Source organism: Cataglyphis hispanica, chromosome 15 (assembly GCF_021464435.1).
Source record: "Cataglyphis hispanica isolate Lineage 1 chromosome 15, ULB_Chis1_1.0, whole genome shotgun sequence".
Lineage (NCBI taxonomy): Eukaryota > Metazoa > Arthropoda > Insecta > Hymenoptera > Formicidae > Cataglyphis > Cataglyphis hispanica.
The window spans coordinates 3,089,726-3,115,001 of record NC_065968.1 but is presented as its reverse complement, the minus strand read 5'-3'; the positions used below and the strand labels follow the sequence as shown (position 1 = coordinate 3,115,001).

General features: G+C 36.0%; 5 protein-coding genes across 11 annotated transcripts in view; 2 read left to right on the top strand and 3 right to left on the bottom strand.

The window, feature by feature from the left end:
• LOC126855127 (C-terminal-binding protein) overlaps positions 1–2,439 on the bottom strand; it is a 32,335-nt gene extending 29,896 nt beyond the window's left edge. For 2 of the 4 annotated variants that reach the window (XM_050602521.1, XM_050602524.1), the window contains exon 1: positions 1,822–2,438. The gene's annotated coding sequence lies outside the window, so the exon portion shown is untranslated. Of the gene's footprint in view, positions 1–1,821 lie in introns of all 4 variants that reach the window. The other 2 variants (XM_050602523.1, XM_050602525.1) reach the window with 2 other exon arrangements.
• Positions 2,440–3,603: 1,164 nt separating this feature from the next.
• On the bottom strand, positions 3,604–6,313 carry LOC126855149 (ATP synthase subunit b, mitochondrial). The gene is made up of 4 exons (XM_050602559.1): positions 6,168–6,313; positions 5,453–5,611; positions 4,341–4,693; positions 3,604–4,013 (listed from the first exon to the last, which is right to left on the bottom strand). The coding sequence occupies exons 1-4, from the start codon at positions 6,193–6,195 to the stop codon at positions 3,837–3,839; spliced, it is 717 nt and encodes a 238-aa protein (XP_050458516.1). The 5' UTR covers positions 6,196–6,313; the 3' UTR covers positions 3,604–3,836.
• A 403-nt stretch (positions 6,314–6,716) lies between these two features.
• LOC126855144 (malate dehydrogenase, mitochondrial) lies at positions 6,717–9,695 on the top strand. Its single transcript, XM_050602549.1, has 5 exons — positions 6,717–6,942; positions 7,656–7,871; positions 8,028–8,300; positions 8,661–8,990; positions 9,255–9,695. The coding sequence occupies exons 1-5, from the start codon at positions 6,868–6,870 to the stop codon at positions 9,381–9,383; spliced, it is 1,023 nt and encodes a 340-aa protein (XP_050458506.1). The 5' UTR covers positions 6,717–6,867; the 3' UTR covers positions 9,384–9,695.
• A 384-nt stretch (positions 9,696–10,079) lies between these two features.
• Positions 10,080–13,841, top strand: LOC126855111 (uncharacterized). Of its 3 annotated transcripts, none has more exons than XM_050602492.1 (5): positions 10,080–11,862; positions 12,055–12,207; positions 12,402–12,566; positions 12,758–13,279; positions 13,359–13,841. In XM_050602492.1, exons 1-5 carry the CDS (start codon positions 10,270–10,272, stop codon positions 13,689–13,691), a joined length of 2,766 nt encoding a protein of 921 aa, XP_050458449.1. In that variant the 5' UTR covers positions 10,080–10,269; the 3' UTR covers positions 13,692–13,841. The 3 variants fall into 3 exon arrangements, with proteins under 3 accessions (XP_050458449.1, XP_050458450.1, XP_050458448.1); XM_050602493.1 differs by having other exon boundaries at positions 10,082–11,862; positions 12,040–12,153; XM_050602491.1 differs by having other exon boundaries at positions 10,082–11,862; positions 12,040–12,207.
• A 141-nt stretch (positions 13,842–13,982) lies between these two features.
• LOC126855148 (14-3-3 protein epsilon) lies at positions 13,983–24,697 on the bottom strand. 2 transcript variants are annotated; one of them, XM_050602558.1, is made up of 5 exons: positions 24,388–24,697; positions 18,703–19,009; positions 18,061–18,404; positions 17,287–17,385; positions 13,983–17,105 (listed from the first exon to the last, which is right to left on the bottom strand). In XM_050602558.1, exons 1-4 carry the CDS (start codon positions 24,449–24,451, stop codon positions 17,333–17,335), a joined length of 768 nt encoding a protein of 255 aa, XP_050458515.1. In that variant the 5' UTR covers positions 24,452–24,697; the 3' UTR covers positions 13,983–17,105; positions 17,287–17,332. The 2 variants fall into 2 exon arrangements, with proteins under 2 accessions (XP_050458515.1, XP_050458514.1); XM_050602557.1 differs by lacking the exon at positions 17,287–17,385 and having other exon boundaries at positions 24,388–24,696.
• Positions 24,698–25,276: the final 579 nt, after the last annotated feature.

The window sequence follows — 25,276 nt, the reverse complement described above, 5'->3', positions numbered from 1 at the left end:
TTTAAAATTTTATTTATTTTGTGTTTATAATTTTATTGATTTTGTTTATTTTGTGTTTATAATTTTACTCATTTATTTTATTTATTTTATAATTCCTATCTGTTTATTTCTCAATATATTCTGATGTGTCAAAGTACTTTCTGGAGAGAATAATCAAAAACAGAGCTACTACGTCCTGCCAAATTTCCTCCTTCCTCACATATCATTCGCCCCTGTCATTTTAGCATCATTCTCGATCCTTTCACTTGACAAAAAAAAATGTGCAAAAAAAATATCGCGTAATCTCTTTCGACATACGTTAGCTGCATTGCTTTCCCTCTCTTTTCTCCATATCTCTCTCTCTTTCTTCGGAACGCGTTCGCAAATACATGTACTACATGAATCTTGTGCGCAGACGATAGAGAACCGTCGTCGCTGAGAAGAGACATTATCGAAGGTCAACGCGCGCGAAGCGCATCCGTTGGGTGCGAATACGAGCGCGTGCGCGCGCACAATCGTCCGAGGGAGTAGATGCGAGCCCGTTTTTCTTCATCTGCACTTTTTTCACGCGAGCGATTTTCCCTACTTCTTTTTTTTCTTCCTCCAAATGACATACATACTCGCTTTATCATAAATAATAAATTTGACATCATTAGAATGCCTAATGACTCTCGATCGAACGAATCGTCTGTAGATAATATATTTGTCATGCATCGTGACTATTGGTCAACAGGTTGAAATGTACACGCATCTATTATTATTTAATATTACCTAACCTATTATTTATCTCTCTCTTTTTTCCTCACTGTCAAACGAGTAAGATCGTACTGTCAAATCGTTAGACACAATTCTGATGCACAAATATCTATATAGATATTAATTCAACGTAGTCACGCACGCACGCATGCACGCACGCACGCAAAAGCAAAGTGTGGCAGAGTGAAGGTAGGCGCAGTCGGGGCAGAAGAGGGGGAAAGCAATAATCGGGCCAGTTCGGCCAAACGCGCAAGCAAAAAGAAAGGCGCGTGCTCGCTCTTTCTTTCTCTCCTATCTTTCTCTCTCTCTCTCTCTTTCCCTGTCCCTTTATGTAGTTCTTCCCCGACTACATTTACATGTACTTATATTACCCGCTTTATCGTTTATTGTAGAAAACGCTCGCACGTGTCATCAAAACTTTTGAAAATTATCGTAGAAGTATTTTATATATATTATTTCTTTATATATATATATATATATATATATATATATATATATATATATATATGTATATTTGGCGCGAACTTATTAAAATATCGCGTATCTTTTATTTCTACTCCAATTTAATTTTTATCCTATAACGATAACATATATTTTAACGATGACTCTATTCACAAAGGCATTAAATAAAGTTACGTTTAAATCAGAGAAAGTACATTTGCATAATTGTTTTAAGAAGAGAATGGGTAATAACCATAGAAAGATTGAATAAAAGAGAGAAAATATGTGGGCTCGGGGAGGGAGGGGAGACCGTATGCGGGAAGCGGCGCGAAAAGAGCAAAGCGCATACATCTCCCGCTGCTGCGGCACAAAGAAAGCGTGCGTGCGTACGCACGCACGCACGCACGCACGCACGCACGAGACGAGACGAGACGAGACGAAATGAATTCTCTCAACCGCACGCATGCAACGCCGACGCCACCGCCAGCCACTTCGAAAAGAACTCGTCACACGTATCCGCGTAACGCGAATACGCGAGGCGCGCCAAATATCTCGGCTGGTCGGCTCGTCCGCTCGCTCGTGCGTGCGCGCGAATTCTCGCGCGACACATGCAAAGGGGAAGCCATAATCATACACCGCACTAACCTGTCGGAGGCGACTCACTCTCCTCTTGTTATCCCGTTCGGCGTCGGTAACACCCGAAGTTGGCTGATCGAGTATTTTCACTGCGCGACCACAATGCGATCACCAAACTAATTCACACTGCTTCTGTCTCAACTCTGTGTGTGTATGTATGTGTGTCTCTCTCTCTCTCTCTCTCTACCTTGCTTGCTGCTCCTTGTCCCTTTCTCTCTCCTTCCTTCGCGCTCGCGCGCTATCTTCTCTCCTTTTCTCTCCTTCTTCCCTTCGCTCCTCCTATCGTTTATTGTCTTCCCGAGTCTTTTTCGGAGATATATCTCTCTGCTTCAGTTTTGCACAACGGTATGCGGCGGCGGCGGCGTCCGTCTACCGGGTGATCGCCGCCAGTCGGCACAGTGTCGCGCGGATATACTGGCACTGCGGTCTCCCGTACGACCGTACGTACGTGTAGATCGCACACGATTCGCGGTGTACGCGAACGAAACTCTCTCGCGTCTCCCGATTCACTATTTTCGACCCGATTCGTTAGTAACGCGCACAGACCTCCGCTACCTACGCTCCGGACTGCTCTCCCTTGCTGGAGGAAAATGGCGGCCCCCGGCCGCCCGAGTAACTCGCGCGCGCCGCTCCGATGCCCGTCGTCACTGGCCGAGCGCGGCCGAGCGTGACCGATCGCGCCCGAACGCTAATGGCCGAACGACGCGACGCGACGCGATGCGACGCCAAGTTCGATTCGTCGACCAGACTCGCGCATGGAAACGAAATTTCGCCGCGCGACGCCAAGTAGCTTCGTCTTGTCTCGCGTTATCACGCGATTATGTATCGATGACCCTTCTATGTATCGATTAAAATTGAAGATTTAAATTCTAATTTTTGTTTAATATTTCTTTCATCCCCCCGAAACTCGAGACTGAATTTTATATACCGCATACATGAAATGATCATTTTGTTTTGAATTTCATTGTAAATTATAAACCTAAAATAAGTTTTATCTAAAGTAAGATAAAAAGAAATAATTAAAAAAAGTGAATGCGATATGTAATATGTTTTAAGTAGCAGAAATTCTCGCTACGTTTCTAAAATACATCACGCAGCTTCTTTCGCGAATCGCTCAGTAATGCAGTGCTTATCTTTTAATATTATAATTACTTAATGAGATATATTTGTGTTGTATTATTACAGCATGATTATTGCGATAAAGAAATTATTGGTGATGTAGGAATTAGCAACATCGCAAAATGATTTGATCTGAAAAAATTATATTGCATCTGATTACGTTCGATACCTGTATAGTAAAATCAGTGTACATTATTGGATAATAATAAAAATGATTTGCAAAAAGTAGCGAAAGTGATCAATTCATTTTTATCCACAACCTGGATGTAATGTGACCTGCTGAATGTGACTCAAAATCACATAATGATATCACAAAAAAATAACAATGAATAGAGCAATTGGTGGATATATGTAACCAATATTATGGAGATTTATTCTAATTTTATTGAAATTTAATTTGAATTAATTATGATAATTTATTCCATTTCTGTACTGTTTTATTCTATTTAAATTTTAGATCATTTTACATTTTTATTTGCAGTTATAAAAAGAACTCATACATGATAAACATAAGACATTGTATATAAATTTTTCTTATTATCATTGAATTTAATACTCTGTATATAATATGGATTTATTAGCTACATAATTGGAATCAATTGAAATTTATATAAAATTTATGAAATATTTTACTTGCACATGCGGATAAAGATTAGAAACAAGAAGTAGAACTTATAATTAATCATATTAATAACTGGCGTTTATCCAAATTTAAAATTCTCTATAATATTGTTAACAAAAATCAATTTACACTGTAAATGTTGCAAGATGGCGTTTATTCATTTACAACACTTGATGATTCTGACGATTCAAGAACAATATTCGATAGACGTTTTACTGACAGACGCCTTCTTTTACTGCGCTATCATATTTCTATTTTATTTAAATTATTATTTAGCGACACTTTACGCTTTTACGGCGAGAGCTTCGAGATCTTTGATGCACTGTTGAAGGGTTGCCTTCTCTTGATCAGGAGTGATGGCTTTCAATACTTCATTTACAATCCATTGAACCATATGTTTCTGTGCGATTCGTCGTGCGAGATTTTCTATTTGCAGTTGGTAGTCAAGACGCTTCTTTACCTGTAAGCAAGCAAATAAAATTTCTTATATTTATTTTCTTTTTTTTTTTATAGAAATCCGGTATAAAAATATATCGTTATATCATATTAAGTTAAATTATAAAAAAATTTATGAAATTTTACATTTAATTTAACAAATTAACTAATTGTAATGTCTGAGCAAAAATTATTACATTCTTTTCGATAATGAGACTAGTATATGAGAAATTTAAAAAACCTTGTAACCTTAAACTTTACTGTAATTACAAATGAAAATCTATATTGTTATATTTTTTCTATAATTATTTTATTATTTTATATTCTATTATACACAAAAAAATTATGATACCTCTTGATAGACTTGCACCAAACGTTCCCTGTAAGTTGCTTCCAGTTGCATTTTAACATTCTCTTTTTTAATTTCCATTATCATTTTCTGGCCATCTACGTTCCATTGCTGTTTTTTCTCTTGTGTAATTAAGTCCTCATAGTGAGCTAATTCACTGTTTCTAGACTCGTTAAGTTCATCATTGTATTTATCTATTTCCTTGTCCAAAACTTCAGCTACTTTTGGGCCAAACATTTTTACACCTGCTATACATAAAATTAACAGAGAGATACCATTATAATATTCATGGTCCATAACATAAATCTCTTTTGAACATAAATAAGTGCCCACAGTTATAGTAAATACATATGGCCCTGAAAATAAAATACAACAATAATTAGTAATAACAGAAAAATATCACATTTTATGCAGAATGTAATATATAAGGACATAATAGAAAAAGAAACAATTTCTTTCAGAAATAAATATGAAAATATATTAACATTTTTCATACATATGTCTACTTTATAAAAAAAAATTATTCAAAAATTAGAAATAACACTTAATATCTTTTATATTTTGTGAGCTTGAATATTCTTCAACAATCTTGTGCAATATCATAAATTATGTCTTAACAGAGTTTGTTAAATTATCACTAAAAAAAAATAGAACACATATTTCTTTAAAAGAAAAATTAATTGTAAATAATCTAGATTATGAAAATTGTATGAAAAATATTAAATTTATATTTATTTTTCTTAATAATATCATAAATTCTTTTTCTATACTAGTAAAGCAAATTTCATACTTCATAACAAGTCAAGTTTATTTGTAACATTTAATTTAAAAAATATATATATAATTATTTTACAATTTTGATAATAGATTATGTAACTCTTATATATAATAATTTTAAATTATTCCAGATTATCTTATGCAAATATAAAGCTTTATATAAAAGAAAATGTCCTATATTTTTTCAAACTTTATATGTATAACTTATACAAAAAATTATTCACTTTGTGATTATAAAGAACCTTTTATATATCCAATATAAAAGTTTATATATGAATTACTTCAAATCTCAAATATTCAATTATCATCATACAAATAAGGATACAACAATTATATACCTGATGCACCAGTTTTTGAATAGAAAGCTTGAAACCATTCCTCGGGTATAAATCCATGCCTAACTGGAGATGGTTCATTCATACGTTTGGAACGAGTAGGTTCTATTGCTACCGAAGAAGCGCTTTGCGCTCCACGCATAGCCATTGGTAATAACTGAGCTAAATTAGAAAAAGAAAAAGAAACAATATTATCACAAGAAATATACTCATTCTACCTACAACCCATTATATTTTTTACATTTTTGATATTACATTTGACATTACACTTGAAATATATATTTAAGATTTAATTTTTTGTGCGGTATATATAGACATAAAAATATAAGAGGAAAATTGTATACATTGGTACAAAAAATACAATATATTGAATAAAAGAACAAATACTTCAATACCTTTTCACAGGAAAAATGTGGCAATGTAACATAAACAAAATTGTCCATGAAAATGCTTAAAATTTTACTTCAGAGAAAAAAAATAAACTTAAACTCGTCACATAATTTTATATATATATGGTGTATAATTAATATATTATAATATATAGCAGTTTTTAATAAATATCATGAGAAAGTATAAATGTATTGCGGAATGCCATTACATAATGAAAAACGTCAACTTCGTAATCAATTCATCTGTCTCAGGTATTGATCGAATTCACTTCTCGCGTTGGGATAAATTGTAAAAATGCAATGGCGAAAAATAATGAATTGACATTTACCATTGCGAAGGGCCAATCTCGATAACATTTTGTATCAAATATCCGTAACTACGTTCACGATGTTAGCCACGATCTACTACTGCCTATAGCTAATATCATGATCGAGGAGATGATAATGGCAGATTCACAGATTGCGATTCACAATATGCAGCATTTTTAATACTTTACCAGGGATACGTTCTATTTGACGCTACGGAAATTTCGAAATGTTCGATTGACCAATCAAAAAGAGACAAAATTTCCTTGCTCCGATTGATCCAATCAAATGCTTGGAAACTTTTGTAATGTCAAACATAAAGTTTTCATTGAAAATCTATCTTCTTTCTTTTTCTAATGTGGAGAGAAAGAATTTAATTATTATAATATTTTTAAAATATTAAAATATTGTTTAATTAAAAATAAAATGCATTTAAGATATTAAATTCCAACTGGAAATAATCTCTTTCAAATATGAATGGTTTTGGAACGAGTAGTACATCAAGGCACGTGATATGGAATTTTGCATTTTCGCCGCAAGAGGTCTCCAAGATAAATTTATCTCGATTTGGAGAACGTCACTTCTGGCGCCACTGACATTGTGACAGTCAAGTAGATCATCGAAGGTCACGCGAGTGTCTTTGAAGGGTTATCGGGAACGGATCCTACTTTTCTTAGGAAATTTTATTTCGAATAATTTAACGCGACATCCGTTATCATCAATATGCTACCGCGATTCCTCAGGCCTACCGTAAACGTCGCTCAGCAAGGAGCAAAACGATTGTCAACTAGCACTAAGGTATCGTAATAAATTGAACCACGATTCAATATATTTTCCAAATCCGAAATTAGTTGATTAATTGATTAATAATCGAGACTCTTATTATATCCCGAATCGCCATTAATTATTAATAAATAAATTTTTTCCTATTTTTATTGTGTATTTAAATATACTATGTATTTCGAGAAGACCGCAATTATGTTTAAGAGGATCTTTTTATATTTTTATATTTGTATATTTAAATATGTATCATCTTTTTGGCGCACACACGCACACACCCACACATATTCGTATATTCTCATATTAGCATAAAGACGCTGATTATCTTCATTCACGTTCGATGACAATTATCGGGAGAGGTATCGGTTGGCACCTTTATCAGTTACGTCGGAACTTTAAACCACACGTCACCAAGAGCGCGATGCTGCAATCAGAACATCGTTATGCAACCGCGAATTAATCTCAAAATGCTGGCATATTAAATTGACGTATCAAGACATTTTCGGAATGACTGCAAGAATAATGAGGTCTTAATATATATTTTTCACCCTATTCGCAATCTATCAATCAAATAGCATTGTAAACCTGAGATATTTTTAAACATTAATTTTGTTAATTGCATAAACAAAATTAATGGGAAGAAATTTTTAATTCCATCTTTTTAATTTACATTTTGCTCACAAATGTTTGTCTTTTTCAAAACGCTAATATTTTGATGATATTTTTTCTAGTGCGATGCCAAGGTTGCTGTTATGGGAGCGAGTGGTGGCATTGGCCAGCCGCTATCCTTACTTCTCAAGCAATCGCCTCTTGTTACTGAATTGTCCTTATACGATATCGTGAACACACCGGGTGTTGCTGCCGATCTCTCTCATATAAATACACCAGCAAAAGTTAAAGCTTACAATGGTCCGGAACAGCTCAAGGATTCCCTGAAAGGTGCTCAGGTACGTCGTAGAAGATTATGCCATGACCATTTAATACTTATATTTAAATGTTATATGTATATGTGATTTAATTAAACTTATTAAATCGGAATTAATTAATATCGTTTTCGATCTTGATGTTTATCAAATTTATATTTCGTTTTTTATTTTTTTTAGGTCGTTATCATACCTGCTGGTGTCCCGCGCAAACCAGGCATGACCCGCGATGATCTTTTCAATACGAATGCTTCTATTGTTCGGGATCTCGTCGCCGCGATGGCTGAAGTCGCGCCGAAAGCTTTGGTAGCGATCATCTCGAATCCTGTTAACAGCACAGTACCAATTGCAAGCGAAGTATTGCAAAAAGCATCTGTCTACGATCCCAACCGCGTGTTTGGAGTGACCACTCTGGATATTGTCAGAGCAAACACATTCATCGCAGAAGCAAAAGTATTTTAAATACATAGCATAAATAATAATAAAGGCGAATTATCGCATATACAGAAATTTAGGCTATCAAATTTTATTTTAAATTATTTTATCAATAGGAGTCATAATGTGTAAAATAATTATTTATCTTAATATTATAATATAAAAAGAATCATATAATTTCTCACTTTTAACATTTTTTCTTTCTAATTCAATAATGGCTGCAGTTAAAAATCAAGTGTTTTAAGAGATATAAAATATTTTCATTTGATATGATTAAGTCAGAAGAATATATTACATTATTTTTCTAAACTCTTACTAAACTTGTATAAGAAAATGTCAGTAACATTTTAATGATAAATAATATTTATGATTTTTCAGAATCTTGATCCACAGAAAATCTCCGTCCCAGTTATTGGTGGACACAGTGGCATCACTATTATTCCACTGATCTCGCAGTGCACGCCATCAGTTTCTTTCCCGGATGATCAGTTGAAGGCGCTCACCGAGAGAATTCAAGAGGCTGGTACTGAGGTCGTTAAGGCCAAAGCGGGTACTGGATCCGCCACCTTGTCCATGGCTTACGCCGGCGCACGATTCGGGTTATCGTTAATCAGAGCGCTCAATGGAGAGTCTGGTATTGTCGAGTGCTCGTACGTCAGATCGAACGTCACTGATGCTAAATACTTCTCCACACCAATTCTTTTGGGCGTAAGTAGAGATGTAGAAATAAATCGCGTAAATTTTCACATTCTATTTGTCGTCATCGTATATCTTAGGAAGAGAAATGATTGCAAATAGAAAAATACTTACTCATTCTATATTATTTGTTTCCCGATCGATATAAAAAATTATTTTTTAGTTAAGCTGCACATTTGTTTCTAGAATATAATATAATACATATTTAAATTTTAACGTTATTATTGTATATATTGTATTTTTTCGTAACATATATTGGCATATTGTGAATTTCAGAAAAATGGACTTGAGAAAAATTTGGGCTTGGGTAAACTAAGTAGCTTTGAGCAGAAACTGCTGGACGCTGCCATCCCCGAGCTCAAGAAAAATATTCAAAAAGGAGAGGATTTTGTAAATAAGAAGTGAAATCGGACCTTGCTAAATAGAGCGTGAGAATTACTGGTCTTTATTATTCATTTTATAATCATGATCATCACAGCAATCAAATTATCATTTTTCGATTGTGATGAGCGTGAAAATCCGCGAATATATTGTTTCTCCTGACTTGCCGATACATATATATGTAAATGTATAGTATATGAATTGTGCAACAGATTTTATCGCAAATGTATTTATAAGATTATTGTAAATGAAAAGTAAACTGCCGAGCAGATATAAATATATATAGATATTAGTATGTAAAATAAGGAATAAATAAAATAATAGAATTATACACAATCATGATTACAACATTCTTTTGAAGAAGATATATATATAATAGCAAAGATTTCAATAAATAACGCACAAATGTATTAAATTTATTTTTACTCAAACATTATATATATATGTTGTGTTTGTGTGTGTGTAAATTTAAATTTAATTTTTCTTTCTCTTAAAAATCGAAATTATGTTTGATTTTAAACAATTAAATTGAATCAGATTTGCTTTCAGATTAATTTATCCGAGAAGGCAAATTTAATATAGAAAATAACGAATTTAATCAGGAAATTTGATAGGAAGTTAAGCGCGTGAGCATCGCGCGCGCCTACAGAACCAAAATAAATAATATAAACAGGTAGATAACCTTGAGATAAACAGAAGATCTCTCAAGGATATAATCGTAATATTTCCTTTTTTCCAAAAGTCGTGTAAAAGTGCAACGAAACATAACGCTTTTTGAAGCTTACTTAATTCATACAACTTTAGCAAAGTGTGCGCTAAAATGCCTCTAGTTAATTGCAACAGATCTTACATAATAAATTATACATATATAGTACAGTGTGATATCTCAATATAAATATTTCACGACTCAATGATGAAGCGTAGAATGTACAAACGACCGTGGCAAAAGTTTCACGAGATTCAGGAGTCTTTTCGGGAAAATGCTCGTTTGCGGCCATCCGAAGATTCGAAGAACAAAGACGCGGAGGTGAGCGACACGTCTAATCAACATTCACCGGAATTGGTTCTGTACGAATCGAACCCATGTCTCTGCAGCGGCAAGCTCAGTCCTGAGATTATTTTCAAACGATTTGAAACAAAACTGCAAACAGAGAGTGATAAAGACGTGATCGAGGATATGATTATCGCAGGGAGGATTGAACGATCGAGCTTCGAATCGAATCTTTTAATGTGTGATTTTAATATCGAACCTAGAGATGATTTCGCCAACTTGGAAAATTTATATCCTAAGCACAATACTACAATCGTGGACGACCCGCTCGATTTAACGGATTCGATTCATTCATGCAGTTTCTCTTCCTTAAACAATGTGTTGAATAGCGACGCGAATGAAACGACCGATATAACACACGATGGACAATCTTCAGCGGATGCTCTCCAAGAGACGACTCGCCAAAGAATCTCGCAAACAGCGACATTTCCTTCCAACTTGGAATCTCAGTCGCGTGAAGACTCAATTCCGGAATCCGCGAATTTGCACGACAAATATGAGAAACAATCTCTGGAAGAAAATTCGGATCAGCAGAAAAATCGCGATATACTCGGAACGATGGACAATTTTTATTCGTTGGACAAGACATTCTCGATGAATGACGATCTGATGTGCGAGATGGACAATCATCTAGATGGACAGTCATCAATGATGAACGTCAATCAGCAATCTACCACGGAAACGACTTGCAAATTACAGAAAGAATACATCTCGGAATCCGCACGTTTCGCAATCTTTCACGAGATCGAGAAACAATCTGGATTCACTGACGATATCGGGCTACTATCGTCCGATGAACTGGCTGGATTATCGATTTGCAGATCCACTGACGATCACGATGACTTGCGAGACAATAAGAAGAGAAGAAAGGGGACACCAAATGACAATAAGAGATTCATTCTCGAGAAAATCGGCGAGCGTTTAACGGCGAATTGGAGTGAGTTTCGCAGGAAGTTTGCCTATTTGCAACGAGTAAGCAGGAAAATTTGTGGCGAAGATTCAACGGAACGCAGCGCGTCCTTGTTGTATAGAATACTCCCCTATGTCTCCGACTCGACGTCATTTTTCTCCTTTCGTACGTCTTCGGATCGCGACGTTGCTACGCGATTCACTGACGAAGGGCACGAATTCATAAAGGACGAAGAAAAAGAAGAAGCGAAGAGAATTGAATCCAAGATTCAACCGGAAACAAATTCTTGCGGAGAATCGCCGCAATCGTCGCCGAAAAGCTTTCGAAACGCGACTTCGATCTTCGATTACAAAGAAGAGATGAAGAAGCAGAGGCAATCGGAGATTCACCCGAAGATTATAGATTCACTTCCGAGGAAGAGCGAAGAATGCTTGTTGGATCCATCTTCTTGTGGTAAAACGCATTGGGACAACATCTTGGAATCGACGCTTGACCTGTCCACGATATTCAATTACGACAACCGCAGTATTTCTCTGCAAAAAGTAATATTTTATTCATGTATTTTTCAGATATTGAAGAAGTAATCATAATTAATCTTAAGTAATCTTAATTAGTTAATTTTTCTTCATTTATCTCGAGCACGTTAAAAGTATATTTTCTTTGCACACATTTATTTACTAAATCTCTAATAACTTTGTCCTATTTGTTTTATTAATAAGGTAAAATGTCATCAGGATGATACCTGTAAACACCAGATGTCACAAAATAGCGCGAAGCTACTAAATTCCCAGGCATCTCGTCGAAGAAACATTTGCCGCACATTAATTACATGGGTGATTGTTCTCTGCATTTGGTTGAAAAAAAATCTACTGCATCTGCTAAATGGTGTAAATTTCTTGCAATTGATTTAAGCCGAATCATATCACAACGAACGAAGATTGATAACTTTATATATATACACATATTATCACTTTAATAATATATATAAATTATTTATGAGTTATATATAATATTATCTCTACATTATATACAATATTTGTTTTTATTAGATTTTTATTAATTTAGTTATCAATTTTTTCAGAGTTACAAGAAATTACAAAAGGCCATGTGTATCTCATCTTCATCAACGGAGACTCCTCGAACAAAAAAATTCAACCGCTTAATAGCGACATTGCGTTCTGAAAACGAGAAGACGTTACGCTTACTGTCGAAAAAAATAACTCGACTCTCGATGGATTTCGGCCAGGTGAGATTGCACATTATTTCGAACCTTAAGAAATACTAAACAGTCTTGCATTCGCAAGAGATCAATATATAATTCTATATATTATATAAAATATTCGTATCAATATGTATGTATAGATAAATCTAAAAATAATCTATTAATATTAATATATATATTAATATTAATATATTTTCTCGTAATTTTTGTTATAGATACGAACGAGCACCGAAGCCACTCTTAAGGCCCTCACAATCGAAGTAAATGTCGTCCGTGAAACCAGCAAAAAGATGACTGAAGATCATATGACGTTACTGGACGAGCTGAAAAAGTTGCATGAAATATTAGAGGAAGTTCGATCGAAATTCTCGCAACCGGTTCCCTTGTTCCCTTCATGTTCCTCGTTTTCTCCTTCTCGTTTGCCTCCACCTCCACCTCCTCCTCCTCCTCCTCCTCCTCCGCCTCCGCCAATGCCATCATCCTTAATACCTCCGCCGCCATCGTCTTTTTCGCTTTTGCCGAAAGTGCATACCTCCGCATCGATACCACCTCCTCCGCCCCTCCCTTTAACTTCCTTGCAGTTCCCAAAGCCACAGTCTCCGACAACCCCCAATAGTAGCAGAAGTAAGAAGAGTAGGACACCTAGAAAATGCTCCACGCCGTTGTTCAATAGGCCAAGCATCACAGTTGAAGATCTATTAAAAGTCACATTAAAGAAAGCGCCACAAAGTATTAAGGTATTGTCAAAAATTTTAAAACAAGTTTTAGCAACAAAAAAACCTCTAAAAATGTGTAATTTTTTTCAATATATTTCAGGATAACAGACGAAACACTGTACCAGGTCCGAGAGGGCCGCTCGTGTCCCTGGAAATGCTGCGTAACGTAAAGCTAAAGTCTGCGAAACGTAAATCTGGCGATCAGACTGGAAAGTCACCCAGAAATGGACGAATTTTTAAAAATCGAACCGCGTCGAGCGTCACCCTTTCGCCGATTCTGACCGGATCAGAAGGTAATTTGGAGCGAATCCTGCGACAAGTAAATTTAACCAGACCGAGGAGACTTATATCCGGCTCGAATAGTTTCCGCGATCGAGACTTTGCGAAAGAGATGCAATCTCAATCGCTGCAATCGCAATCCGCGCTTGAATAATCTTATCAGCTCTCCTGCATCAGCTACCTTATTTCTCGCTTCTAATGTTATAATCTAATAGTAGTAAGAAATAAGAAACCTAAAATTTAAATTAGATATATAGATTAAATATTAAGTTTAGAGATTAAAAAATAATTAATATAGACACGTTATACATTATACATTTGTATGACAAAATTAATATAATACAAATTGAAAACTTTAAGCTCTAAGTTGAATAATTTCTTTTATGACACTAGCTGTGGCCAAAAATTTAAATCGATACTTTCAATAAAAATGTGATGTGGAAGATAGATTTATAATTACTTTATTTGTAGCTTTTCACGTGTGTGGTTTTACAGAAAAAAAGATTGTATCCGGTATAATCGTATTGATTGTAATACAGAGCGTAAAAACGCATGCGGATCCAGAAACGCAAAAATTAGTTCTTCCGAACAATAGATGAATCGCGTTGCTCTATTATTCGTTCATAGTGCGATTTTAGAATGCCTGTTCTAAAAGAGGGCGATCGATATTCAATTCTATAAAATCTAATTTATTTCTAAATCTCATATTTTTTAAACTTTGAATCAATTTAAATTATATTAAAATAAATCACTTTTTAAATTAAAATCTTTAAACACTCGCAGTGAAGATATTAATTTAATCGGACAGATTTTTTTTTTCGACGATTTTGCAGTAAAAGATTGATACAATCTTTAAAAGATGATTTTTAAACACTCTATGAACGAATAATCGGATCGTACGGATAATTCATCGGCATCCAGAGATCGCTACTACCACCATTTCGTTGCCACCTGAACGCATTTTTTATATGTATCTAAATTTCTTAAAACACTTTTTTTGCCCGCAGCACAGATACATGCTAATGTAATTGAAATATATTTATATATATATATATGCGCGTGTGTTGTTTTAACAGCCTACGGCTTCCGCCTCGCTCCGCAGTTCTTAATTTAGAGCTCTGTTTACCTTGCATACAATTTTTCACGCGATTTAATCTCCTCGATCATCATATACTCGAGTTGATCTTACCCCATCGCTCGGATGATCTCTCGCGTCGAGATTGTTACTTCTTCGTTTTTTTTCTTTTTTTAATTTTTTCTTTATCCTACTTATTACGCTCTTACAATTACATTCGCAAATATACTTACTTACTTTACGAGAGCCAGTTGATATTACTTTGAGAGTTATTCCTTGTATTCATAACGTATCATTTGTGTGTGTAACATGATTATCGTTTTTATCGTTACAATATCTAAATACAGGGGCACGATGGACACAAAATTTTTTTTTCTTCCATGCGGATCCCTCGCGATCCGCGTTTGTCTCGCCAGATTGTATTCCTTTTTCTTGATGTTTAGACGACGCCTTGCTTTTTTTTTTGCTGCGCTCATTCGGCGTCTCCTTGTCGGTATCTCCTCCCCGTCGTGTTATCAGCGAAAAAAACTGATCGAGCTTAAAAATGGATTTTGGTAGTTCTAGCTCTATAATAAGTAGATAAATTTTAATGCATAAAATGGTCAGTAACTAGCTAAAGCTTACCTCGTCGATCTGAAGAAAAGAGGGTATTTTCACTGTAAATCTATGACTCCTTAGTACAAGAAGAATAATGGAATGTCTCAACGTAAAAGTTGATGGAATGACTCATCGATGAATCGGCGAATGGATAATTATATAAACACGAACCGACTATTCGGATGGAAAAGTAGATACATACATATATCGTACATATAAGTGTTTATGTATATATAATGTATATATATTTTGTATTATGCATATATATATATATTTATATATATGCACGTATATGCATATATATGTATGTATGGTGTAAGAGTGTGTATGTGCGCGGATGGAAAAAGTCGGGGTACAGTCATTTATTCTGTTCTTATACCACAGCAATCGATATTTAGTTTACACAACGGGCGTATGAAAACGTACAACCACATTACAGACTAGCTAGATAGTTGCTTGTTTTGCTGTGTGAGTAACGTAATAACGCTAAAAAGGCTCACTAACGTAATCTTTTCAAATTTTTTTCTGTTCTCGCTTCTCCGCTTCTTTTTTTTTTTTAATCAACGACGCTGCACGATGTCGAGCTGACGCGATGAGACGCTCGCTTCGGAAAGATGTGTAAAGACGAACGAAATCGAAAAAAAAAAAGTATTTCGACGACACATACTTTTGTTTTTCATTCACATTATTAAGCTCTTCGCGACGGTCTCTTTACGAAAGCTCACAATCAGGCGAACGATATTATTGCATTTGACGAGATACAGATGAGGATGGAAGGGGCGGTTTGAGTGGGGATGGGGCAGGAGGAGGACAATCGAAGTAAGCATATTCTCGTCTCCTCAGCTCGGCTAATGCCAAAAATCCATGAATTTCAGTTGTTTTTTTTTTCTCAGCTATCTATATAATATTACACTCGGATCTTTTGTCAGAAGTACATATCTTATTACACAGAGTTACAAGCTCGAAAGCGAGGTCCGTCTTAACAATTGGCAATGTGAGGACGCCGCCGTTATTTCCGTAAAGAGAGAGAAAAAATACGAGCGTGTGTTTATCTCTAAATAAATCGATTTACACGCATACGTTAACATCGTAGCAATTATTGTATACGCGAAACGATCGTGCGCGCAGTAAAAAAGCAAGATTCGAAGTAACGGGACAGAAAGATTTTTTTGGAGAGATGGGAGATGAGTTGACGGAGTGAGGACAGACAAACATACAAACGTGTCTCAGTAAAGTAATTGGTGCTTTTTCTTTTTTTTTCTTCCGCTATTTCAAAATATGTAACGATACATGTAATTCGTTTGCACTCATTGAGAAGGATTTAATCCCAGACGAAATTAGTTTGATCCGAACTGCCTGAGACTAAACAGAAACGGCGTCTAAGTCGTCGGCATCGTCAATTTTGAACGGATGGCATGCAAATGTACGGAAACTTTTCCTCTCGATACGCAAAAAACGGGGCAACTTAAAAAGTGCCTCTTCCTTTCTTCTAAATGCTTTGCAGTCTCTATTTATTCGCAGAGTGCGTGTTCTTTTGCTTCTGCGTGCTTCGAAATTCAATCGTGTATTATATGTGTACGTAATAATGCAATCAAATGATTTATGTTATTAATTAATTTTGTTGTAATCGCTATGTTGTTGTCACTGCTGCCGCTCTGTCTTAAAATAACGGCGCGTACGTACTTTTAAGGGTCACGTAAATTTCTAAAGATCTCTCCCCTTCCCATCCCGAACTGCCATTTGCTGAATTGGTTTATTTTTCTTTTGCTTACGAGTTATTAAGAGTTTTTTCTTGTGTCTCAGTTTTATATGCGTAAGATAACACTCACTACAGCTAGAGTTACGATACGTCCTGATCTTCCACATCTTGCAGTTGCTCCTTTTGTTCGGCTTCACCTGCATAACAAATTTGGATACATTATATCATGCATATCGATGCATATAAACAAATTTTATTTGGCTAAAATAGTTTAAGGAGCTAATTTTAAATAAGTTAGTTTGTGGCTTGCTTCTTTCATTTTTTTTTTATCTATTTATTTTAACGCGATAACAGTTTTGTAAAGATCGTGTCGCTCACCGAATAGACGGGCTGCGGGGATGTTAGGAAAAGGGTGTATTTACGTTCAGGCATCGTGGGTATCGACAGCACTATCGCCTTGCTGATCAGGCTCGGATTCTGAATTACAAAATAATGATTCTGCGTTCGGAAATTGCATGCAGCGTTTCATTTCTTACACACAAATCGAATAAAATTAAAAAAGTAAAATTGTAATATAAAAATAGAAATGATAGTTTGTGAGATAAAAGGAGCATCATAACATTTAAATTTCTTTAAAAAATCAGTAATTTTAAAACGCGTAAAAAACACTTTTATATTATAATAATTGATTGTCCAAAATATATATACATATATAATATAGCGTTACACACAACTTATCACAGGATTTGGACCTGTAGAGTCATTATTTTGTCATGTATTTTCAACTTTTAAAAGAATATATAGTTTTCAATAAATTTAACAACAGTTAACGGTAATGATAGTTGAATCTCAGGAATCACAAGTTATCATCAGTTTGATATTCTATTCAAGACATTTTAGATCCGAAGCCTGAGAGTTTTTCTTTCGATCGTTTCAAATCATACACATTTTCAGTTTTTAATCAAGAACAGTCATCTATTTTATCTCAATAGTAAAGACGCGTGATATTAGAATATTTAAGATAAGATCTTCTATCACAATACACTTGTATATCGATCGGACGAGCGTGACATATCGTGCAACGCATTCTAGCGTAATCAAAACATCCTTATAGCGATTTTCGCCTTTGTAAGTAAGTGGGACACTACTAACCATCTCCCTGCATATCCGATGTCCATAGAGTGAGGTTGTCCCTGAGGAGCTGCATTATAAGGGTGGAATCTTTGTAGCTTTCCTCGGATAGTGTATCCAATTCGGCGATCGCGTCGTCGAAGGCCGCCTTCGCTAAGCGGCACGCTCTATCAGGACTATTGAGAATCTCATAGTAGAACACGGAAAAGTTGAGCGCTAATCCCAGACGAATGGGATGGGTCGGCGGCAATTCCGTCATGGCGATATCGCTCGCCGCTTTGTACGCCACTAGAGAATTCTCCGCCGCTTCCTTCCTATCGTTACCGATGGCGAATTCCGCCAAGTAACGATGATAATCGCCCTTCCTGAGAACGTAAATTCCAAAGTAGACATTAATACAGTTTGTACAACGAAATACAACGTGATCATTGAATCATATGTATCCATTGTGTTATATAACAATTGATTTAAATTGTTTTTTGAATTGGAAAGCTTACCATTGAAAAGCTATATAGATATGCATAAATTTACATTTTATATATATTATTATAAATTACACATGTATAAAACTTATATTTTTATAGATAAATTAGTCATTAATTAGTCATTAATAAATCAATTACTAAAAAATTATATAGAAAATGTATACGAAAGGATTTTTACATTTTATAATAGAAGACTTTGGATTCTCCCGTGGATGCACACGGTATCAAATGCTTATCCAAGACGCCGAGGATGTCGGCGCAAATATCCCTGAGCTCCTTTTCGACTTGAGATCGGTACTGGCGAATCATTTCTAATTTTCCCTCGGCTCCCTTGTTCTCCTCCTTCTGTTCGATACTCGAGATTATTCTCCAGGAGGCTCTCCTTGCTCCAATGACATTTTTGTATGCCACTGAGAGAAGGTTCCTTTCTTCGACGGTGAGCTCCACGTCCAACGAAGCCACCTTCTTCATTGCTTCAACCATTTCTGTAAATTCCAACAAAATATAATTAGTAATTTTATACACAAACACAGATATTAAGAAATCAAAGTAAATTAGAAAATAATTTTTGTAAATTTTCTATTAAATATGAAACAGACATTGACAAAACAAAACGATAGTTTATAATCATTATAAAATTCTAGATTTGCAAGCTTTTGTGGAATTATCCTGCAAAGTATAGACTGTCAAAAGATTACTCGTAAATCATTGCTAAATAAACTCCGTATCGCTCGTGAACTTATTCGTTTAAATGGCATATGAACGTTTGGCCTATAAAATGTTACGTGCCCATCGCGGATGAAACGATAACGCTGAGTACCTTTGGAGTAAAGAGGATGAACGCATCGTATATATTAATCCGCTGCCCCTTGAACTTTGCACGGAAGTCACTAAATACGTATTTATCGGCATATTCGAGCGATATTTGCCGAGAAGCGTCGATCTTTTGGCCTTTAGATGTTTTTATGGAATGTCCTCTCGCGATTTTTTTTGTATGTAAGCCTTTCACAGAAATCCAATCGACTAATCTTTTAATAGAAATTCATGTTTAATAGAGAGAAACTGACTTTATACTAATACAGAGATACTCTATCTAGAGAATAAAAAAATTCTCTGAGAATTCCCTGGTTTTTCAAATAATTTGTACAAAATTCCAGGTAAAATTAGAGAATTTTTAGATGGAACTTTTTAAAATAAGTTTTTTTGCGAGTGTTTTCTAATGCTTTTCATTCAAAGGATTTTTAAATATTAAATTTGATAAGAATGTACTGAAAAAAAAGTTGAATGACTTTTGTATGATAAACATTTATCATTTGCATATTTTCATTTTTTATCATTAATTGTAAGAATTATAATAAAAAATGTGTACTCAATATTTTTGGCTATGACAAAGGACGTATAATCAAAGAGAAAGAGATATATATTTATTATATATATATATATATATATGTATATGTATATATAATATATATGCTTGCAATATAAGAATAAAATAATAAAAAAAAAATTTTTTTTTTAAATTCCTCTGAATTCGAATAAAATTCCATGAAAATTTTCTGACTTTTCAAGATGAAAACGAAATTCCTGATAATTCTAGGATTTCTTCAGAAAGTAGATACCCTGAACAAAATTCCTGAAAATTCCAGATTTTCTAGGTTTTTCCAGGGAACAGACACCCTGTAATATATATGTGGTATTTTCAAATTAAGATTAAGAGATTTTAGAAAAAAGTTAATTGTTAGATCTCCAGAGAAAGAAGAAAAGAAAATTATGAAGTGCTCCAAATCAAATAATAAAATTGAATAAAATTTTTTAAACAAGAAAATAGAAAATGCGTACTTTGAATATTTTTATAGATGATATCCAAAGAAACAATTAATGTTCATTATAATAATCAAGTGGGTCTTCTTGTGAAAGACTTTAACTTAAAGGATCGGGGAATTCCGGGATTTTGTTTGACTTGACATCGATATTTTCATTCGAAAACCATGACAATATTGAATTTTCAAAAAAACTTTTCGCTCTCAGTTAACTCGTTCGCACTTTGCGCGCTAAAAATGGCACAAGTGTACTCGGTGCTCTCAAAGAGAGGGAAAGAAAAGGAAGAAGAGAATGTAGGAAGCTGCGAAAAGCCGGAGACCTATAATAACGGCGTAATAGCGGAAAGGACGCATTGATCGATAACTGGAATGGATCAACGGTGCGTCGCACGCACCGATGTACAGGTGGTGAGACTTCAAGTTCATGGGGAGGTAAATGTGACGTAAAGCGGGCGTTACAATGAACACACGTTATACCCATACATAGGTCGGAGGTGTGCAGCAACGTGGGATAGCCAGATCAATACTTTCCTTCTGCTAACCATCCCTCTCCCCATTCTATCCTCCTCCTTCTTCTCCAGCTCCACCTCCTGCTCTCGCCACCTTCTCTCTCACCCCTTTTGCTCACTCGCCGCCCGTTCCGCCGACTAAAATCCACCCTTCTTTCCTATCTATTTATCTATCTATCTATCTCCCTCCATCTCCTTTTTCCTCTTCCTCTAAGCTATTGTTTGTCCTCCTGAAAGAACACATTATAGTCGCCTCTATTCTGGTTTTCAGGATGTTTGTTCAAAGCTTGTAAAAAAATTCGCTGATTTTTTCAGATAATTTATTCAAAATTCCAAAGGTAAAATTAGAGAATTTTTAGATAGAACTTTTTAAAATAAGTTTTTTTTTTCCTAATATTTTTCACTTATACAAAGGGCAAATAAATCACTTAAATTGTCAAATTAAATCATTAAAATAAATTCAAAAAATAATTAATCATCAAATTAAATTATTTTAAATATTAAATTTAAAAAAGTGCTGAAAAGGACTGAATGACTTTTAAGATAAGCATCTTTCATTTGCATAATATTTTCATTTTCTATCATTAATTGTAAGAATTGCAATGTACAAAAAAATGTCTACTCATTATTGTGTGTTCAATATTTGTTGTAACAATGAACATATAATCAAAGAGAGAAAGATATATATTTAAAATATATAATTCACACAATTATTGGTCAATCAGATTGCCGATGCTTGCAATATAAGAATAAAAATGATCAAAGAAAGAATTTTTGAAATAATTCCCTGAGTTCAAATAAAATTCCATGAGAATTCTTCGATTTTTCAAGATAAAAACGAAAATCCTCCCTGAGAATTCCAGGTAATTCCAGGTTTTTCCAGGGAGTAGACATCCTAGTTTTGCTCTCGAGATTATGTTGGTTGGCGTCAAATCTGCTATCACTCACATATGGATGCTATAAATACAGATATTATTAAGGTAATAGTAATGACGATGCATAAAGAAAGCGATAAGCTGTCAATATTTAAAATTAATCAATGACTCGTTCAATTATATGATCGCTCTTGATAATCCCTTCTCTTACAAGAGCATTTCTCATTTTTCAAAAGAATATGAAGACTACGACTTGAAAAATGATCACTGAAAATATACGAACGATAAAGCGAATCGATTTATCAAGCTTTCAATGATTACGTTCGAAACTGAAATCTCAAATATTTTATTCTCAAAGAATATTCTCGGAAAATATAACACTTTTATTATTGCAGAAGCACTCTATATGGAAAGGACTGCGTTAAAGCTGACATTTGATAAATTTAAAAGTGGTTTCGTTTTAAAAATAGGATACGTTAATTGGAGCGATTCTGAAAGAAAGACGGAGAAAATGAGATTCGGCATAATTGGAGTGGCTCTGTGAAAGGAACAAAGATTTGTTAATTAGTATCGCCAGTTGTCCACGAAATATTTCGTTATACAGAGTAAGCGCGCAAAAAAAAAAAAAAATACATAAATATTATATATGTATGTACATATGTATTATTTCTGTGTAAATTTATCCTTCTATCTTTTTATTATCTTTATTAAAATATTTTTTTTACTATCTTTATTAAAATATTTTTTTTACTATCTTTATTAAAATATCCACGACATACATACTTTTTTTTTATTCTCCATTTATTTTCAATCAGCGTTACCTTTTTGTGCAACACTCGGTACATTTCGATACGTGCACAAACTTAAGCCCGTATCGCGCTATTGAAGACCGAGATTGGAGATTGAAGTTCAACCAATCAGAACAAAGGAAAAAAAATCTTAGTTCCTTTGGCTCTGATTAGTCAAATTCCAATCTTTAATCCTCAATCTTAATTTTCAATGCGCAGTGTGATGCGGCCGGTGTACACGCCGGTGCGTGATTTCGCCATCAAATGTCAAATCACATGGCATTCCCACGCACGAGGGGGGAAGGGCGGGAGGAAAAAGAGGGAGGAGGGGGGAAGGCAAGAGAAATTGTTAGGGCAATGAAATTTAGCCGGCTGCTTTAGAAAGAAGCGCGCACCGAAACGCGTAGGAAGAGGAGAAATTTGACCGCCTCTCCCTCTCCCCCCCATGCCCCGCTTCCTCCCCCGCACCGTTACACCGCCTCTCTCCGCCGCCCTCCTTTCGTCCGCTCGATCGTCCCGCTGCCCCGTCCCCCTTCGCCCCCTCTCTGCCACTCGTGGCGTACGAAGCACGCGTTGCTTTCGCCAGGAGGCGAGATCGCGAATCCGGACGTTACTCTCTTATCATCGAAAAATTCACCTCGATGACGAGAGAGCGTAATCGATATGGACAGCTAGCGTGTTTGATATTCGCGTTCGATGTATATTGAAAATGTATAGGGAAATCAATCGGAAACGATAAAATAAAGTCCATTTTTATCTACGATTCTGTTCCTAAAATGAATGACAGAGACCATTTTCATCGCTCTCTCTCTCTCTTTCTCGTCGTGAAAGAAAAAAAAAATGGAAAATACCTACACTCATTGTGTGGAAAAATCACAGGGGCCAGAATCTACAAGCCTTACAGATTATGGATCGCTACCTGGTCTCCTTAAATCTTTCGAGAAGAAGCTTGACCGAGAAGGAGGAAGTGGAGGAGGAGAGAAGAAAGATAAAGAGGAAGGAAGGAGAAGAGAACATGGTCGTCCCTGTTCCTCGGTCGATCGTCGTACCCGGTCGGTGATTTCTCCGCGCGCGCCGTTCAAGGCCAGACACCACGAGCGGAACACGCGAGTTACTACGCGGCCGCTCGCCCGTAGTAATGAGCCGGGTCGGGCCGATTAAGCAGCGAAAGTGCGTGGCCTATGCGTCACGGCGATGCGAGAATATCTCTCGCCCCGCTTATCTACCGATAGACGGCGATGAGGAAGAGAAGGATCTCTCGAGGCGCTTAGCCGGAGAGTACGCCTAGCAACGCCTAGCGCGCGCATCGTACCCGAGATCGACTTCTCGTTTCTTCCTTTTCTTCGAATCTCGAGCTTTACGAGATTTATGGCCGCTAGCGAGCGGACGAAATGGGATGGGATGAACGGATGGATGGATGGATGGATGGATGGATGGACGGATGGACGGACGGACGGACGGACGGACGGGCGGGCCTCGTCGGATCGACCGTCGCGAATGACACGAGTCGATATCGCGTCCGGCGTTGCCACAAAGAAACGCCGCCGCCGGCTACGCCGTTAACGATCGGCGATCGCGCCGCGTATACTTTGACAGCTTATAACGCGGATATGTCGAGGGGGATATATTATACCGCGAAAGGTTAACTCGTCCCGATCCTCGCCGACGGGAATTACGTCGACGTAGTCGTCGTCGTTCCCCGGCGAAATCGGCGGACGCCGAGACGAGGTCCTCTCCCCCTTTCCGCGGAAAGGTCTCCACGTATCCGGCGAATCTATGCGAGGTGAATCGAGATTTATATAAATCGGCTTAGGACTCGTCGGCCATGCCCCGTGCGGCCCCGCGAGGGGCCCGGAAAAATATCCACTCACCGTCATAGCGTTCCGCTTGCTCGGCCAGTTTCGCCTTGTAAACGTTGTCCTCCCGTTCCGACATCTCGGATGTACGCGGATCTCACGAGTTACTATCGATATCGAGGAACGGGCTCGTCGGGGAAAAGAAACGCGCTCAAGAAAGATACTTGGTCGTCACGACCGCCCGAAATACGCAACACGAAGACACCGCGCTCCACCAAAGACGTACAGCCACTCGCAAGCTCACTGACCAAGATGGCGGCGCCCGCCAACAATCGAAAGCAGTTCCCTGTCCCTCGCGCAGCAGCTCTGCGGATCAACTCCGCTGCTCGCCATGTGTATTACTACGCCCGTGACGTCATTGCCGCCATCTTTGGGCCGCTGCGTCCGACGGATGCGCGCACGATCCGCCGAGCCGAATTCGAACATCTCTCTCTCTCTCTCTCTCTTCTCATCATCTTTTCGCCCCGCATCTCGTACTATCTATCGCAAATATAAATTTTTAAAATATACCATGTGTACCCTGTACATAGAGATGTAAAAAAACCGTTTTCTTCTAATAGAAAAAAAAACAGTTGAAAAAAAAATAAATTGTTTCTTTTTTTTAAATATGAAATATTTTTCTTTATTATTTTTTTTGTTAACATAATAAAAATAATTAAAGTTCTTATATTTTTAATTTATTTTTGTTTTCGAAAGTAATTTTAATGGATTAATGAAACTTGTGGCAAATTATCATCAACATGATTCGGATAATTTTCAATTAGATATATATTGTACAAGCAATTGAAATGCGAGCTATTTTGTGTATTTAAAATAATAATAGTTAATTTAAATTTATTATTAAAAAAATTAAAAATAATAAAAAATCAATTTGCAGTAGTCAAAATATGAAGATATTAAATAC

Bases quoted from the DNA above. Each gene is read 5' to 3' on its own strand.
- LOC126855148 (XM_050602557.1), bottom strand. From the start codon at position 24,451: ATGTCGGAACGGGAGGACAACGTTTACAAGGCGAAACTGGCCGAGCAA. The intron at 19,010-24,387 runs GTGAGTGGATAT...TGGAATTTACAG, and splicing joins GCAAGCGGAACGCTATGACG to AAATGGTTGAAGCAATGAAG. The intron at 18,405-18,702 runs GTAAAAATCCTT...TTACGTTCTCAG, and splicing joins AAAGTCTTCTATTATAAAAT to GAAGGGCGATTATCATCGTT.
- LOC126855144 (XM_050602549.1), top strand. From the start codon at position 6,868: ATGCTACCGCGATTCCTCAGGCCTACCGTAAACGTCGCTCAGCAAGGA. The intron at 7,872-8,027 runs GTACGTCGTAGA...TATTTTTTTTAG, and splicing joins ATTCCCTGAAAGGTGCTCAG to GTCGTTATCATACCTGCTGG. The intron at 8,301-8,660 runs GTATTTTAAATA...ATGATTTTTCAG, and splicing joins CATTCATCGCAGAAGCAAAA to AATCTTGATCCACAGAAAAT.
- LOC126855149 (XM_050602559.1), bottom strand. From the start codon at position 6,195: ATGTTATCGAGATTGGCCCTTCGCAATG. The intron at 5,612-6,167 runs GTAAATGTCAAT...TTTCTAATTTAG, and splicing joins GAGATTGGCCCTTCGCAATG to CTCAGTTATTACCAATGGCT. The intron at 4,014-4,340 runs GTATCATAATTT...GCTTGCTTACAG, and splicing joins TGGTGCAAGTCTATCAAGAG to GTAAAGAAGCGTCTTGACTA.
- LOC126855111 (XM_050602491.1), top strand. From the start codon at position 10,270: ATGATGAAGCGTAGAATGTACAAACGACCGTGGCAAAAGTTTCACGAG. The intron at 11,863-12,039 runs GTAATATTTTAT...TTTATTAATAAG, and splicing joins GCAGTATTTCTCTGCAAAAA to GTAAAATGTCATCAGGATGA. The intron at 12,567-12,757 runs GTGAGATTGCAC...TTTTTGTTATAG, and splicing joins TCTCGATGGATTTCGGCCAG to ATACGAACGAGCACCGAAGC.